At 42.6% G+C, this 18725-nt stretch overlaps 1 protein-coding gene across 3 annotated transcripts in view; it reads right to left on the bottom strand.

Moving 5' to 3' along the window:
- The window catches only part of Acvr1b (activin A receptor type 1B), a 40641-nt gene extending 30924 nt beyond the window's left edge, over nt 1-9717 (bottom strand). For 2 of the 3 annotated variants that reach the window (XM_058576174.1, XM_046435989.2), the window contains exon 1: nt 9573-9717. In XM_058576174.1, the coding sequence (XP_058432157.1) occupies nt 9573-9663 (91 nt within the window). In that variant the 5' untranslated portion in view covers nt 9664-9717. Of the gene's footprint in view, nt 1-8648; nt 8725-9572 lie in introns of all 3 variants that reach the window. The other variant, XM_046435990.2, reaches the window with a different exon arrangement.
- Nucleotides 9718-18725: the final 9008 nt, after the last annotated feature.

Genomic DNA, 18725 nt, shown 5'->3' with positions numbered 1-18725 from the left:
TCACATGCTATTGGTTAAAAACAAATAAAAAGCCAAAGTTATTTTTTTTTTTATTTTTCACAATCATCAAAATTAGATTTAAAAAAATACATTAAAACAAAACAAAGGCTCTCAAACACCCAAGAGCTATAATAAAGTCAAATTTTACACGTGTACTTGGTGGTATCCTGAAGAAGAAAAAACGTACTGGCTTTTAAAAAAGCACTTATGAAAAGAATGTACTGACTTAATAAAGGAAGTTATTTGTATGGGGGGGCAAAACTCACAGATTTAACAAAAGACACTTGATAAGTTTGGTATTTAATTCCAATCTGGGAAAAGATCCTGAAATGGGAGTTTGCAAAAGAGAAAAGTGTTTGCAAAGTCAGCTCCACACTATACCCATTCTACAAACTGCCTTTCTGACATTCTACTTGGAGACAAACCCAACCCTAGAGAGCTGTTTAAACAAGTTCAACCCTAAGCCTCAGGTCTAGAGAATGAAAGCTTTGTTCTCACTCAAAAGAGACGTTTGATGTTTATGCTATGGAGACCTGTCATTGCAATTTAATTTATGACTAACTATAAATACCTAAACATAGGAGCAAAGGCCCACCTGCTGCTCAGAATGTCAAGGTAAAATTGGAGTGAGTGGCATCATTATGAGAAAGTGTGGCCAATGTTCCTGTGACCTAAGTGTCCAGAATTTGTTGTTGAATTTAGACTGTCTCCCAGTAACTTGGTTTTTGTCCTTTACTTACAGTTTATAATACACATGTAAAATTACTGTTGTCTTTCTTTGCTGCATTCAAGTAGATATACTTCTGGCTTATTAGGGAAGGGGAGAATATTTATCACTGGTATTTTCTTCCTGACCTATTTACAATCATATGAATGAGAAGAGAGAAAAGAGAAAAGTGTATGTCACAGTTTTGAGTCAGAAAATGGACAGGAATGACTGTTTTGGCAACTGGGACAATGAAGGAGAAAAAAAATTAGCCAAGACTGAGAAAGTAATGAGGCTGAGATCAAGTTCATTTGGCTGAAATAAAATGGGTAGGTGATAGATTAACAGGAAAGAAGGAGGGGAGATAGGAAGATAGTTATGATCCAAGTAACTCACAAATGGGATAAAAACTACATATATATGTGTGTGTGTGTGTGTGTGTATACACACACATACACACATAGTTTTTATCCCATATATATATATATATATATATAAATTATATATGTATGTATAAATACACATACACACATATAAAATAAATAAATTACCACAAGATGGGTTTGGAACTCTTTACCTACGATTTTACTAAGAGGATGGAAAAGAAAGGAATGAATTTAACTAAACAAATGTATTAACTGCTTAAAATGTGCAAGGCTCTGTGATAGGCCAAAGTCATATAAAGAATAAAATGGTTCCTAGTATCAACTTTTTGTGGGTAGAGGTAAGGAAAACAGAACTATAAACCACATGACCTTCCACTACTAATATGGATGGGGCACTGGAATCATTGACTGGGGAACACAAGAGGACAAAGGTTCCATACTGGAGGATGTTGGATTTAACTAGGAAGAGAAAGGGAGAGAAAGCACTCCAGAGAGAAGAAACAGAAAAGATAAGGGGACTTGAAAAATACAGGGTGTGTTGGTTCCACAGTAAACTGACAGATGCAACAACAATGCCAAGGTTCCTGCCAGAGACAAGGACGAACTAGGGCCAGATCAGATTGTGATGCCAAGCAAAGGCGTCTGGAGTTGATCCTAGAAGCCACATAAAAACAGTGGAACCATCAGACATTGTGTGTTTTCCCAAGTTAAATACAGCAGTAAGTGTTAAAACAAATGGAAGACTGAAGGACTACTTGGTTAGAAAACTATTTTCATAGTAACCGTAGTCTACAGTGGAGCACAGAATTTAGAGTGCATGCTTTGGAATTGGACCAACTTTGAGCCCACTGCTTAATCTCTGTGTGCTCCAACTGCCTTATCTGTAAAATAGAGAGAAGGGTGCCTCAAAGAATAGCTGCATAAAACCAGAGTGGTGGTACATTCTTATAATCCCAGAGGCAAAGGAGGCTGAGGCAGGAGGATCACAAGTTCAAAGCCAGCCTCAGCAATTTAGCAAGAACCTATCTCAAAATTTAAAAATGAAAATAAAACATGGGCTGGAGATGTGGGTCAGTGATTGAGTGCTCCTGGTTTCAATTCCTCGTACAAAAAAAGAAAAAAGAAATGAATAGCTGCATAGAATAAATGAAACAACACAAGTACTTAACACAATGCTTAAGCACAGTAAACATTCAGCGAATTAGATGTTTTTTACTACTGCTTTCAGTGAATGAGAAGGGTCTGAACTCTTCATAGTTTATAGTCACTCCAACAAGCAGAAGTAGTCAATTTATGTGTAAATCACAGAAGGGCAAGAACACACTCTTTCCTCAGAATTCCTCTCCACGTTCAGCTTAGGGCTATCTATGTATGTCCTAGACATCAGAAATGAACACAGACTAAGCTGGATGTAGTGGCACATGCCTGTAATCCAGCAACTCAGGAGGCTTGAGGGAGGAGAATCAAAAGTTCAATGTCAGCCTCACAACTTAAGAAGACCCTTTTTCAAAATTAAAAATACATTAAAAAGGCTTAGGGATGTAACTCAGAGGTAGTGTATCCCGGGTTAAATCCCCAGTACCACCCCCTCAACCCCCTCACACACAAAAAAGAAAAAAAAGGGCTAGGATTGTAGCTCAGTGGTAGAGCGCTTGTCCAGCATGCATGAGGCACTGGCTTCGATTCTCAGCATCACATATAAATGAATAAATAAAAAATAAAGCTCCATCAACAACTAAAAAAATATTTAAAAAAAAAAAAAAAGAACACTGACTGGATGTGATTCAATCTTGTAAATTGTAACAGACATATACCAAGACAAAGAGCGAGAATTTGGAGAAAAGGGGTTCTCCTAATTTAAATATCCACTTAAAAAATAAAACTCAACTCAAACATTCCAAGAACCTATAAACTGATCTCTGAAGCAGGTACAATCTCCTCTCCCTCCAAACACACAATTTTCTAGAAAAAGGTTATAGGCAGATGAAAGTCACATATAATCAAAGAACTTCTTTTCATCTGTGAAGTCCAGCAAAAGGGTACCAGATCTCAGGTGTCCTGAGATTTGGGACATTTCTCATTACTCCCCTCTCCTGTTTTACTTATCACCATCACAACCCCCCCCCCCCCGCAAACACATATTTTTTTAAAAGAATATTTCTTCACTAATTCAGTTTCTATAGGTCAGAAGTCCAAGTGCAGCATGAATAATGTCACCTAGGGCTGCTTTCTTATCTAGGATTAGTCTTCTTCCAAGCTTACTGGTTGCTGGAAAAATCAACAGCCTTGCAAAACAAGAACTGAGGTCTCTATTTTCTTCAGGGACCACTTAGCTCCTAGAATCTGCCCATGATTTTCTGCCACGTGCCTATTGGGAAGGGCAGTTCATAACATGGATGTTTGCTAATTTCCAAGCCAGCTGGAGCATCTCTGACTTCCTCTTCTGCAATAAGAAATTTGTTTTTAAAGAGCTAGTTCAAGGAAAAACGAGAGAGAGAGAGAGAGAGAGAGAGAGAGAAAGCTAGTTCGAGGAGGTCAGGCCCATCATAATAGAGTCCCTACCTGAAAGTCAAATAATTGGGACCCTAATTACATCTGTAAAACACCTATGCAGTAATACCTAACCTAGTGTTGGACTGAATAATTGGGAACAAGTATGTGTACACAAAATCCCAGAAATCTTGCAGGAGCAAGGAACAGAAGGTGAACTGTGATAGGTACAAATCAATCTTATATTTGTTTATTGTTTATATCATCTTGCAGATGGTAAGCCTCATGAGGGAAAGCAGCTGTCTCTTTTGGCTTACTGCTGTGTATCCCTAGCACCTACAATGGAGCCTGACATATGGCAGGTGCTCAATAAATATGTTAAAGGAATCTTTAGGTCACCATATTAGATGCTCACTATGCATGTCTATCTATTTAGTTTATTTACAGTCTGGAAATGGGACTTCTAACTCTATGTATTAAAATTCTGGTTCAGTGAAACCATTTAGGAATTCTGTGAGATGCAATTTTACCTGTACCACATTTGCATGTATAGCTCTAACAAAATATTATTCAGACTCCATATACGTGAATTTGCCTACTTGCTAAAATTTATCTGTAACCCCCAAAATCAATGCTTGTGGTACTTTCCTGGTCATTCAAGGACATGTACAGAGCCGCCCAACACACATGTTTCCAGCTGAGGTCAAACAAGGCAACACTCTGCCTTCTTGTTTCAGCTCTCATACTGTAAACACATGTCCTTTTGGCAGTATGTTTAGTACCATACTTTTTGTTGATGATTTTGCTATTTAAAATAGTTCCCAAGTATAGTGCTGAAATGTCTAGTATTCCTAAGCACAAGAAGATAGTGATGTGCCTTAAGGAGAAAGTGTATGTGTTAAGTGAGTTTGGTTCAGGCATGAGTTACAGTACTGTTTTTTAATTCAATGTTAATGAATCAACTGTATATTAAATAGGGTGTCTTTATATAGAAACACATAAAAACAGGTTATATATTGATTGTTTTATGAAAATGTTGTGACCACAGGCTTGCGGGAACCTACCCCTGTATTACCTTTAAGAGCAATGTGTACAGTATTCTCTAATTCAGTGTTAATAGCCACTTTATAGAACATAACTATCAAAAATAATAAAATTTGATGGTATGAACCCTATCTTACAGATGAAACTGAGAGATATGGAATGGCAGCTCCAGAAATACTCTAGCATATCATCCTGTTTGATTTTTGTTTAAACACTCATGACTGATAATAGTGTTTGCTTTTTATTTTCAGTCTAAGCCACTGCAATTTTATTTATTTTATTTCGTTTCATTTATTTATTTATTTATTGCCACTGCAATTTTAAGTTCCACAAGAGTAGAGATTTAGGGACTCTTGTTCATCTTCTCTATTATTTCCTCATGCCAAAAACCATTCCTGACACATGACCAATCAAATATAAAAAACAAATGTCCTATATGTAAGCTAGTAAATATTAGAGGTGATATGATATTTAAAGTTATTTTCATAATTTTAAATTAAAAATATTTAGCAAAACAAGGTTTAAGATTAGGTGGAAAGAAAGAAAACAGAAAAGACAAGCAGCACTGCCTGAAGTGACACTGTCTCTGAAATCTACAGTAGATAAGATCACCTGGGAAGGAAAATTCACAGCTAGACCAAACTTTGGCAACTCTAGAACAAGAGAAGGAGAGATACTCTGAAACAGTATTTTTGCTTGGTGTCCCATTTATCCATGATCCATGGAGAATGCCAGTAGGCAGACAGAACAGGCAAGAGCAGAACTGATGCCTATGAAGTCCCAGCTGATGTAGCCAGACATGAGACAGAGAATCTGAGAAGTCCAAAAACAGACAGCAGGTACTCAAACCTGGAAATGAGGCAAAGTGAGAGAAATCCAAGTTTGACTGCCTGAAACCACAGGGTCTAAGAGCTGATTACTTAAAAGGTTCTAGCCTTAAGTCCAGACTATGGATGCCTGCAGCACAGACAGCACCAGAGGGCTGATGAGAAAGAGAACGCTCGATTTTCTTTTTGTAAATAGAGAGGAAAATGAGATAAGATCCTCTTACATCAACTCCTACTATAACAGATTAATAACCAAAGAACTCAACACAAAGAGGCGGGATTCAGAATTAATACTTACTGCTGCTCTGAGCAAAAATCAAGCAGTAAACAATAAAGATTCAAAATTAAAACAAAAAAGCTGATATTCTGATTTAACCTTCAAAAATAAAGATGATCTAAAGCGCGTGAACCGAGAATTCCATTCCACCTCAACACCCTGTACCTCTGAGTTATTATGAGAACAGACTGCAATGCAATTCAACTCATGTTCCAAAATGCAACAAGCAGCTTCAACAGGACATGCTGAAAGAAGCAGCATGTCCCCTCCTCTCCAGGTTTACTGATTCATATTTTGGTAGCAAGGTTACAATTAGCTCACCGGTGAAGAATAAACCTATTTATAACACAGCAGTCCCCCTGAAAGATACAATCATCTAAAAAGGTTTTTAGAGGAAAATAAAGTGCAGTTTCTTCCTGTACTGACTGCAGATTCCCAAGGTCCTTTCAGATGAAGTCCTCAGTCTAACCTTCCTGTGTTCACAGTCACCATTCTGGCCACCTCTCAGCCTCCATGTTCTTATGTAACATTTACATAGTGCCATAAACATATCCAGAATTGCATAACATTGCCAAACCAATAAAGCCTAAAGCAGGTCACTCTCTCCAGACTGTCTTTGATTAGCACAGGTATGCTGCCTGGTTTATGAAGTAAATGCCTACCAAAGCCAGAAATTAACTTGAGTAAATCTGAAAGGAGCCTACAAAAAAAGCACAATTAAGAAGAAATTAACAGTGTGACATGTGGTGCACCTATCAATCACAGAGTATGTATTCTGCCCCATAGAATAAAAAGTAACCCAACATTGCTTATTCACTGAAGTCAGAAACTGTGTCTAAAAATACCTCCCTGCCAACTGGCTATCAGTAAGTCAGTCTCACGAATGTCCCAATAAGAGCAACACAGAATATTTTTCTGACTTTTCAGAGGAAAACTGAGGCAGTAACAGAAAGGTTAAGTTACTTGTTCAAGGACAACCTGTAAGGAAGCAAAGTTCTGGGGCAGAAAACCAGCCTCCTCCCTGCATCTGGTTCTAACCTTTAACCAGGAGTAGCCATTTTAATTGCTTTATCACATCTGTTCCAGGAGCTGTTTCAACAAAACTTATCAGAGATTCTCTTTTGCTCTACAGGAGTTCACTTCCACAGTACCTCACATCCATATCCATTCAACAAAATTACAAGACTTGGCTTGAAATAAAAATTATTTTAGTTTGGTCACAGAAACTCAAAAATATTCCTATCATAACCTCAAATGCCTCTTTTGTTGCTTTTATCCTAAGAAATGAATGTCATGTTCTTCTGCTACAACTCAACTTTACATTTTTAAATACCAACGTGAACATTGCTAAGCTAGGTCTTAAAACACAGTATACCTATCAAATGGCTACTGTTTCTAGCCTTAAACTCATTCTCCTTATCACTGGTCTTTTACTACTCCCAGTAAAAGACTAATAGAAATTAACTAATTAATTCATTAACTAATAGAAACACCTATCCCTTACTGTCCTCACATCATGTTCGAGTACCAGGCATTAGAGCTGCTGGGCTCTTATCACTTCTCTAGCCAATGTAGGGGAGCACTATATAGGAAATCAGGGAAGGGGAAAAAAAACATCAACTTCTTGTTATCCCATAGCTTCTATTTTCCCAGAACTGACGTTTTACTTTAAGCCTTTTGCAACAGTGGTCTCTCTAGCATGCACTATTGGCAACTAGATGTGTCCCGGAAAAAACTGTAGTGTCTGGCCAAGAAGTTTAAAGGCCTTTGAGAATGTTGGACACACAACTTAATTTCCCATATACCAAAAAAAGAAACCGATTCCCTATTATGACCACCCACACTCACCCCAACAAACATCCTTTTTTAGGAAGGTTACAAAAAAATGAACTCTGCACCATTCAAAACCAGTTGGATTATCAATTAAACATTCTTAACTTAGCTCACAAGACAAACCCCACAAACACCACACCAAATGGGCAGAGAAATGACTGTTTAAAATCTTGGCTACATTAAGGGCAGAATAAAAATTCCTATTTGAAGGACTTAAAGATTTATTCACATACACATAAGAAACCTGAAGGGTGAACCTTATTTTTACAACCCTACTAGAGAAATAAAATTGTATTACACATTCCAAAAACATGGCCCATAATAAGACCCCATGAACATCCTTATTTGTGAAAATCATTATCTCACCACAAATGTCAGGCTCTGTTCCTACATCTTCAGCATGTTTATCAGACCTCACAGAGCAGTTACCTATGCCACAGCGCAGCAATACCGAGGAAGACACACAAGGTACCTAACAGAAGCATTAACCAGTGAACAAAGACCTCACTGCATAGGCTACACTACTGGGAACAAATATCAAAGCAGAAGATAATAAACTTGTTTTTGAGACTCCAAAGTGGCATAGTGTCTTTCTTCATGTTCTGCTTTATTAAGGAAGCCTGGATCCACCTGAGAATTGTTTTTAGATGCCAGAAGAGCCCAAGAACACACACTTGATCTCCCATTGCTGGAAGGTTAGGGGCTTCTAAGTCAAAGCAGCAGGCTTTGTACATGGGAGCAAATACAATCCTGATAGTCTCTCCCAGATCCATCTGTGGGTCAATAATCACTTCAATATAACTGCCAAATATAACCTTCATCTGCAGACCTAATGCCAAAACACATTTGAGAGGACTCTCACAAATGAAATATTTTAGGGTTTCATCAGCTCTTTTCAGTCCCCAAAGCCTCATAAACAACACATCCAGTGGAATGTCCCACAGAAAGGTCCCCACCTCTGTATGGGAAGGGTGGCGGGGAAGATCAGGCGAGCAGAAGGCTGTGGGGGTTGGAAGGTAAGGGGTGTGTGAGGGTGGGGGAGGGCCGGGAAGAGGGTTTGTGTGCGAAGGTAAATAAGTACTGACCAAGGGCCAGGGAGACGGTCCAGTGGTGGGATCTTTAAATAATCTTGGGGGTTGGACGCAGGTTCTAGGATATCACCTGAAAGGCATCCACAAAGTGATTAACTAAATGGGCCCCCTGGGGTGGGGTGGGGTGGGATGGGGGAGATGGGAGGAAAGCAAATACACCTAGATTCAGATTAACCGCCCGGGAACTAGTTTTCATAGGGTTAGAGAGATTCCAAAGCCAAGCTCCAAAAAGGTTGCGGGGCCTGCTCGTCCCACTTCCTGAGGCATGTGCATCGGAGGTGGGGGGTTTGCCCCGCAGAACGCAGGGGGCTGAGCGAAAGGGAAATGTGACTCCGGTTCCCAGAACATCAGGGAGGCAAGGGAGGAAAGGTAGAGACACGCCAAGTGCAGAGGCTGAAGGGAAGGTTAGAGACCCCCTTCCCCTATAGCCTGGGGTGCGCGAGAGCTCTCATCAGGATACCTAAGAGAAGCAAGACCCCATTACCGAACCCCACAATCTTGGCGGGAGAAAAGGCGCCCCCAGGAGCATCTGGTGGGTAGGAATAAAGCCCCCCGTTTCTGGGCGTGCTTAAGGGCAAAAACCAGAGACCTCTCCCAATCTTAAGGAAGCCGGGACTCCCCTCTATGGAACACGGAGGTACGGGGAGCGCAACCCCCTGGAGCTCCCCGAATTCAGTTCCGCCTGGAAGAGGGCTTGGGTCCCCAGGGGCCCGGCGTGAGCTCGGGTGGCCTATGGGCGGCCGCGCCTCGGAGGTCGGGCAAGCTGACTGAGGGTCACCCCGACTCCTCCGCGCCCCCCGCCCGGCCATATTGTGCGTGTGGGGAGGGGGCGCGCTGTAGCTCAGGGGCCGCGGCTCGAGGCCTCGCCCTCGCCCGGCCCTCTCCATCCCGGCCTCCGCCCCCCGCCCCGGGACTCACCCTGGATCCCCCGGGGCCCAGACCCGCCGTTGCCGGCGAGCAGAAGGACAACAAGAGGAAAGAAGGAGGAGGCTCCGGCCGACTCCGCCATAGTAACCACCGCCGCCGCCGCCGCCGCCGCCGCAGCCCAGCAGCGCCCAGCGCGCGCGCGCCCCCGGCGCCTCCCCTCCTCCCGCGGCCCCGCTCCCGCCTCCTTCTCCTCCGCCCCGCGCCGGCACGTGCGCTCCCGGCGGAGCCGGCGCCGCGACCGCCGCGCGCGCCCCCGAAGGGCGGGGCCGGGTGCGCGCGGGCGCCCGCCTTAAAGGGGAGTGTCCTTGTTAAAGGGGTGGGAGGGGTTCGCGCCTCCGCCAACCTCGCAGTTCGGTGCGGAGGAGGCTGGAGCGGACGCACCGCCCCCTCCTTCTCCCGTTCCCGGCGCCGCGCATAATTACCTTATCAGCTCCGGTGCCCCGCCCCCATCCGAACAGCACGAATCCAGTGCGTGTTCCCGTTCCTCCATCCCTGCTGCCTAGCCTCAAGCCCCATCAGGTCCCCCTGGGATCAACGCAACGGTCTCCTGACTAGTTTCCCTCTGGGTCTTCTCCCAGCAATCTGGGCACAGCAACCTGTGTGATCGGATCACGGCATGCTTCTTTACAAAATATAGTGAGGGTGCTGCCCCAGGCATGCTCATTCTGCTGGCAGGTAAAACCCTCTTGGTAAACAACATGACATTATGTATCAAATGCCTTAAAACATTCATCCCATTTATCCGGTATTGTTCCCGTCTTTAGGAAATAGTGAGGATACATATTTACGCAAAATGTTAACGTATTTACTTATCGTTGTAAACAGCTGGAAACTAGGAAGGCACTAATAGAAGACTTAAATAATGACCCACCCATATGATGGAACAATATTTTGTAATTAAAAATCATGTTTACGAAAACAATTATTGACATGAGAAAATGTTCATGAGGTAATGCTAGGTGAAAAAGCAAAACAAAACTATTTGTGGTGTTAAAATTTTGTTGATAATTCATATTTGCATAGAAAAAAGACTAGAAGGATATTACGTGATATTATCAGTAGTTATCGTCATGAATAATTGTTTTTACTTTTTCTTTAAACATTTCAGTAATTTCTAAATATTTTTCCAAATGAACATTACTTTGATATTGGGGGGGGGTTATAAAAAGCAAAGCAAATCATCAGATATCATTTTGAAGAATTCACTTTCTTTAACTTGAGGTGGTTAAAAGGGCAGGGTTTTTGGAGCCAGAGGGTTCTGGATCTGAATTCTGTTTCTCTTACTAATTGTCTGTGAATCCGGCAAGAGTTTAACTTCTCTAGGGCATAGTTTCATCATGTAAGATCTAGGGGTAGAGCCAATGGCTAAGGGGTGAGAGAAAAAGTTTCTTAAATGGAATCCTCACCTTACAAGTTGTTACCAACCCAAAGAATTCCCATCCTCATACACAGAACAATATTGCAGACCAGGGCTGGAAATGTAACAGTGATAGAGTGCTCACCTAGCATGCCAAAGCTCAGTCTATGAGTAGGTCAGTGTAGCTGCATGAGTAAACACCTTATTCCTATTCTGCTTTCCCTCATCCCTCCAAGAGGTAGCCCCAGAAGGCTATCTAACTGGTTTCCCAAACTATGCTGTAGTCTCATAGTTTCCCAAACTATGCTCTTAGATCTCTCAGCAGTGGTGGACACAGCAGCAACACAGTACTGTATTAGTCTCCTAGGGCTACCAAATCAAAGTACCAATAATAACTGGTTAGTTTTAAATAACAGAATTTTTTTCCCTTTCAACATTCTGACAGCTAGAAATAAGAAACATGGAGTTGGCAGGACATGCTCTCTCTGAGGTCTCTAGGGAAGAATGCTTCCTTGCCTCTTGTAGCTTCTGGTGGTTCCCAGAATCCCTGGTGTTCTTCTGCTAGTGGAAGCATCACTCCAGTCCCACCTCCATCTTACAAGGCTGGCTTTCCTTTGACTGTCTCTGCATTCACATTTCTCTCTTCTTATAAAGACATCAGTTATTGGATTAGAGCCCAATTTGGGGTAGAGAGGATGGTCAAGGAGTGGAAATCCACAGACTACAGGTGGACATGAATGGGGGCGGGCATATTCAACCCAGTACTGTCACCAGTCCCTGCAGTTGGGAAGGGGAAGCTGACCACTCAGGAGCATATTTCTGAGGCTAAGTGGGAAAGAGCTGTCCTTCCTTCGCCTTGCTAATTCACACCTGTGCTCTTTGCTCCCTCCCATAGCCTGGCCCAAGGATGCCTCCCAGATCTTTTCATATCCCTGAAGGCCACATAATAAAATGCACATATTTATGGGATGCCATGTAATGTTTCCATACATGTATACATTGTATAATACTCAAATCAGGAGTGGCATATCTATCTTCTCAAACATTTATCATTTCTTGGTAGTGAAAACACTCCAAGTTCTTTCCTCTAGCTTTTTTGAAATATGTAGTACATTATCATTATCTATAGTTATCCGTCTGTGCAATAGAACAAAAAAACTATTTTGGTGGGGGGGCGTGGAGATTTAAGCCAGAGGCACTTTACCAATGAGCTACATCCCAGCCATCCTCCTCTTCCTCCTCCTTCTCTTCCCCCTCCTCCTCCTCCTTCTTCTTCTTTCTTTCTTTTTCTTTTTCTTTTTTTTTTTTTAACTTTGAGACAAGTTCTCACTAAGCTGCTTAGGGTCTTGCTAAATTGCTGAGGTTGGCCTTGAACTTGCAATCTTCCTGTCTCAGTCTCCTGAGCCTCTAGGATTATGGGCATGTACCACCACTCCCAGCCAGAACTTACTTCTCTTATGTAACTATGACTTTGTACCTGCTGATCAGCCTTTCCCCATCTCCCCCCAACTCTCTCCAGCCTCTAGTAACCATTTTTTCACTTAAGTGTCCATTAATCTTATGGCTGGACCCATATCACTATCTATGAACTTTTCATCTCCTCTCTTTGTTCCTTTGTCCTGAGATTCTTTAGAGCTATCAGGAGTTACTTTCTAAGGAAAAAGTCTACCTTCCTCAAACCTCCAATGACTAGACCACCCAGTGTCACAGCTGCCATCTTGGTTACAAGACACACCACTTAGGGGATTTCATGGGGTTTACTTTGGTGAGCACCAGGGCCATTAATCCCAGAAGGCAGTAGCTCATCATCATTAATCCATTCTACAAGCACTTACTGAGTACCAACAGTGTACCAGGCACAACAGATACACATGAGTAAGTCTTGGCCCTTGCCCTCATGGAACTTGCAACCTAATCGAGAAAAGCATGAAAGGGTAAAAACCAGGTTATAGATGCTGTGGAAAAAAAACCACTAAAACTCAGTGAGGAAATACAGAGGGCATGGATGATTCAACTCTGCAGGGAAAAGGCTTGGAAAATCAAAGAGTGCTCTTCAGATAGACATGCCTGTTTGGGGCAAGGCAGGGGATGTCAGAAAACTGTTTTGCCTGGTATTTAGGGAAACAGTGAGGAGCATGGCATTATACCCAGAGGGTTCATGCTGAAGAGGCTGGTGATACAGCCAAAAGGTAATGTTGGAGAGAAAGGTAGACAGAGAAGTATACTTGGAGGAGATCTAACCAGTGGGGTAAAGTGATGATATTTGTGTTTGCTGAACCAAGTGAACTTGAACTTTGTGCAGAAGATGGTTGGAGGAAGGCAAGATTGGTGATAAGGAAACCAAAGAGTTGGCAATTCTAGTAGCCCAGACAAGATGGGAGGAGGACCTGACCCCAGGCAGCTATTGTGGAGATGGAAAAGCCACCACCATCTTTTTTTTTTAAGGCAGGTTCTCACTAAGTTGTAAAGCCTGGCCTCAAACTTAGGATTCTCCCAAGTCCCTGGCATTGCAGGCCTGTGCCACCCACCTGAGGGGATTTAAAGTGGTAGAAACAAGAAGACTGACTGGATGTGGGAGTTGAGGAAAGGGAATGGTCCCATGTAATTCCAAGACAATTTGATTTGGGTGATTGGCTGCTTGAGAATTCCATTCAGCAGAATAGGAAAGGCAGGTTTGGGGAAAGAAAATGAGTTTCTTGTTGGACACACTGAGTTTGAAAAGTATCTTGTGCCTTGAGTCATGAAAATGTGGCTTTGGAAGCCAGCAGCATATCATAGATGCTCAAATAGCTCAAGAAAGCACAAGAATTCTGCAATAGCCACAGAAAAGAAGAGACAGAGAAGTTATAGAAGTAGAAAGAGAATCTAGAGGTGACAGAATCATGGAACCAAGGCAGGAGAGGCTTTGAAGAGGTCCCTAGTGTCTAATGTCAAAAAGAGGTCAATTAAGACAAGGAACAAGAGTCTCTGAGGATTTGAGAATTTAACCCCCATTGGCGATGCTTATCTGGGCAGGTTCAGAGGAGAATGGAATGGAGGCATAACTTGAGGGACTGTATATAAATGGAAGTAGACTTAGGAAGACTGAGTGTCATCTATTCTTTTAAAAAGCTTGAAAGTGATGAAAAGGGGAAATTTGTATTTCTTTAAGAATAGCAGAACAGGTACTTTGAGCAAACTTCCTGCTTATGACTTCAAGTACTCAATAAACTAGCAAGACAATGAAGAATGCTCAACCCAAAGATGAAGAACAGTCCAGTGCTGTGACACACATCCATAATACCAGTGATTCAGGAGGCTGAGGCAGGACAAATGCAAGCTCAAAGCCAGCCTCAGCAACTTAACAAGGCCCTAAGCAACTTAGTGCCACCCTGTCTCAAAATTAAATATAAAAAGGGCTGGGGATGTGTCTCAGTGGTTAAGTGCCCCTTGGTTCAATCTCTGGTACCCTACCAACACCACAAAAAAAAAAATGAAAAAGAAAAGAAAGAAAACAAAAACTGGTTGGCCACAGTAGTAGAGTACTTTCCTAACATGTGTGAGGCCGTAGGTTCAATCTCCAGTACCTCAAAAAACAAATAAAATTAAACTAAGAATCAAGAAAGGAAAGCAGATCACCAAAGCTGGCTTTCATCTTGAAAATATTTACATACCAGGTAAACTTGAACTTTGGTTTTTGAAGGCAAATAGGACACAGGAGACAAAGCCCAGACCCATCCCAAGTGGGGAATCAAGTAAGAGACCTTTTGCACAAAGCTGTGACCCACAATAGGTCACATTTAGTTTAAGGATCATCTAGAAATAACTCACACCTCTAAGAGACTACAAGGAGAGCTGCCTGTCTTGAACTTTGGCACTGAGTGAGAATGGGGAAAAAATCTTCCCTGAGAATTCATAACTGCAAGCTAGCCTCTGATTTGTTTTCATTCCAAACTCGCTCTACCTGGATGATTCAAAAAACTACTCACTATTTAGATTCAAGTTGTCCTGGGCCAATAAAACTTTCTGGTAGTACCTAGAAGAAAGAAAAGCAAATCACCTCTAGAAGAACACACCTTCAACCCAAGTTACAAGGAATTTTCATAGACAATATTTCAAGAAATACAATCTACATAGTAAAAAATTTAAAAACACCTAACCAAAGAGAAAAAATGAAAAGCAGTCAACTTGTATAGTCATAGAAAATGTCTTTTGAAAATAAGGTTAACTAAAAAATGTATAAGTTATTCACAAGTTCAAGCATACTTTACTAATTGTTAGGTATTCGCTAATAGAAGAGAAAATGTATACAAATTCTAGGTTAAGAGATTAAGGAAATAGAATAAGAAAATAGTCCAAGGAAGAGAGAAAGAAAAAAAAAACAGGGCAATTTGAAATAACAAAATAATATGGATGAAAATAAATTCAATTATATGCATGATTGCAATAAATGTAAATGGACTAAATAATCCAATTTAAAAATAAAGATTTCCAAACTGAACAAGAGAAAGAATGAAAAGAGTATTGCAGAAGGGTACACAAGGTCAAGGGAGTGACCCTACTTTATTTTCTTGCTTAAATAAAAAGAGACTGCAACTTAGACTATATAAAGAAACCAAGAGGAGTCCAAAGATACAGGAAGAATAAAGAGTAAGTGATAGAGCCAAAACCCAGAGTAGATGGTGAACACAGGATCGAGATCCAGAGGTACAGGGGCCAGCCTTGGCCTGGCGGAGATTACTACCTTCTCAGAGACTGGAGGAAGGCAGTACATAAAGAGAAAGTTCACAGGCACAAGAAGGTCATCCTGATGTTCTGGTAAAGGTAAAGTCATGGACTCTGTTTTGGTACAATGTACTCTTGTGGAAAAGTGGTATATGATAGTAGATGTGCTTGAGGAGAGGGGTAAGAGTTTGTAAAAGCCATTGTGGAGGATGAGAGGCATATACAGGGACATAGAAAGCAGAGAGAGATTGTCAGAGTGACACTGGGACACAGCCAGGATTGCAGTTCATAAAGTTGAGCTCACAGCAAGCCCCTTTATGGGGCTTGTTTTCTCTGGAAATGCTCAGCAGCTTTGGGTGGAAGCAGAAGATAAAGTGAAAGGGGTGGAGGTGAGGGTCTGAGGGCCTAGGGGCTGGTGGAGGGACACTTAGGCTAGAGTGTTGAGGGAAGCAGAAGGAGAGCAAATTAGACCATGGGAAAAAAATCAAGACTGGGTACAGTGGCATATACTGTCTCAGCTATTTGGGAAGCTGAGGTAGGAGTGATAGCTTAAGCCTAGGAGTTCAAGGACATCCTGGGCAACACGATGAGACCCATACCTCAAAATAAAAAGTGGGGGACTTAAGTGTGATGTGCCTCATGGCTGAGGATGGGGCACTGGCTAGAGCAACTGCTATGGTCTGAGAAGCTCAAAGACTTCAGTCAGTTGTTAGGGACCTAATGCAGTCAGCAGCATGCAGTTCATCTGCAGTGGTCCCATGGGATGATGCCAAGTTGGGGTGTTACTGAAGAAAATTCTGCTGTGCTCTCCTTCTCTCTTTCTGCCCCAGAGGCTATTAAATGACTTTTGAGGAAAGCCTTCTTTCTTTCCTCTAACCTGAACATTGACCTTGTTCCACCTCACTGCCTCCTTGGTAAATAGGCCCTGTGCCCTCAGCCTTGATGATTCATATTTTAGTTTCTATCTGGGCATGCCCAGTGGCCAGACAGGATTGTTCTCCCAGTCATCCTCCTGTTGTTATAGATCTCATAGCTTTCACCTTCTTACTGGTGCCCCTCTCCTTTAGGCCGTTGGTGATGTTCCAGGCCAGAAGCTTACAGCACACATCTCTGGCACCTCCCTACCTTCTGGCCACCCTCCCTGCAGTCCCCTAGATACACCACAGCATACCCATGTTCCAAAAGCTTCCTGCATTTGTCAGCTGCCTTCTCCAGGACATACAAGCTGTCTATTGCTTATAGTCATGACATTCTAAACCTTGAGAGGATTTTCAAAATTATTTAGTCTGATCCTGTTGTTTTATAGATGGAGAAACTGAGACCCGGAGAAGAAATATGTGCTGTCCGAGACAGAGCCCAAACTGGCAGTCAAGATCTCTACACAGTGAGAGCTTACTATTACATACTGAGTTCTCCTATGCATAAAAATAGTATTCAGAGACTGACCACAGACTCCTAAGAAATTTACCCTGGTTATTTATCTACCTTCACAGTAGCCCCATGAGAGACATAATATTATTTATCCCATTGCAGAGATGAGGAACTGAAGCATAGCTCAAGGTCATGAAGCAAATCCCCAACCCAAATGACACACCAAGCCCCTCAAAATTTTCCTCCTACTTGGATCCCAGGAGTCTAACGCTCTCACTGGCTCTTCTAGGGGAGTTTTTATGGTCTGCCTTCTGGCCACAGCTGTTGCACCAGGGCTAGACATCTGAACCAAGGGAAAGCAAGAAACAGATTGACTGAGCCACTTAAGTCCTCTCTTGGGAGTATTTGAACTAAGAAAATGCAGAAACTGAGTTATTTAGATGGTGGTGGGAACAGGAAACCAGTACCTGGAAGCCACCATGAGCTAGGGTGAGCCAAGAGAAAAGAGTGGATCAAAGGCATGAGGGAAACAGAGAGAAAGAAACTGGGCTTACCCCAGCTGTACTTGTGGGTGTGTCTGTGGACACACACCCTCCACCTTCACTAAACAGTCAAATAGTACCCAACACCCAGCCCAGTGTCTTCTCAGATCCCATGAGATCTGACTGTATTTTCCACTACTGGGTTCTCTGAAATTCCCATCTGTCTTCTCAGGAAATCCTCTTTTCACTTCCACCGTTTGAGCATGTTGGTCCTTGCAGCCTATGAGCAGGCCTAAAACACCAGCTCGTGCAATCTACCGGCTCAGGGCCTGCTTCCCTCAGGAAGCCTCCCCCGCTCTGCGTTCTCATCTTCCCCAGGCAGATCATAAACCAACCATGGCAGCAGTAACTTCCATTTCCCTCCCACCATTTCACTCCTCCTTGATTGATTGACTCTTCTAACTTTGGGGTGCCCATATTTAATTTTAACACTTGAAGCTGGACTATCCTTATTGCTATCAGCTTATATTCTAATAAATCCATGTGTTTATCCCTCATTTATTTATTCTCAGAGCCTGTATCAGATGTCTATGTGCCAGGCACTGGGCTAGGCCCTGGGAATGAGTATATGAAAGCTCTTAGTCTTTGCCCTCCAGGAGTTCACAGCCCAGGAGGGAAATCCGGATCCCCCTTGCCAAACTGGTCACACAACACAGACACTGGTTTTATGATCCCAGCTACCTACACACACTCACACACATACTCCAGACATGACGATGAGTCCTATCACCTTGTCACACACACTCAGACACAGGCTCTATCTTGTCGTCTCTGCTCCATTTCTCCACCCCCTTCCTCACACCCACTGCTACCTGTTTCCTGCCTGGCCTCTGACTACTATCTGCTCAGGAAGATGCCCTACAGTCCTCCCTTTACTTCTCTCTCTCTTTCTTTTGGTCCTTATTCTGTGGTACAGGAGTGTGTGTGTGTGTGTGTGTGTGTGTGTGTGTGTGTTTATGCTATTTTAAGACCCCAGCACTTTGCAAAAACCTGGTGGAGAATCCTGCCAAAACCCCAGGGTGGGGGAGGGGAGGCTGGGCAATCTGAGCCCTGGGCAGACTGGGTGTCTGGGGAGCCAGGTTAGCAGCCGCCAGCTGCAGAGCCTGGGCTCAAACCACCGCCGCCCTTGACTGCTGCTTTCCTGGCCGCCTGGTCCCAGCCTGACCCAGT

The sequence above is a fragment of the Marmota monax genome, unplaced genomic scaffold (genome assembly GCF_021218885.2).
Source record: "Marmota monax isolate L192 unplaced genomic scaffold, Marmota_monax_Labrador192_F-V1.1 WCK01_AAM20220418_F8-fsc00012, whole genome shotgun sequence".
NCBI classification, from domain to species: domain Eukaryota; kingdom Metazoa; phylum Chordata; class Mammalia; order Rodentia; family Sciuridae; genus Marmota; species Marmota monax.
This window is presented reverse-complemented; position numbering and strand designations above follow the sequence as displayed.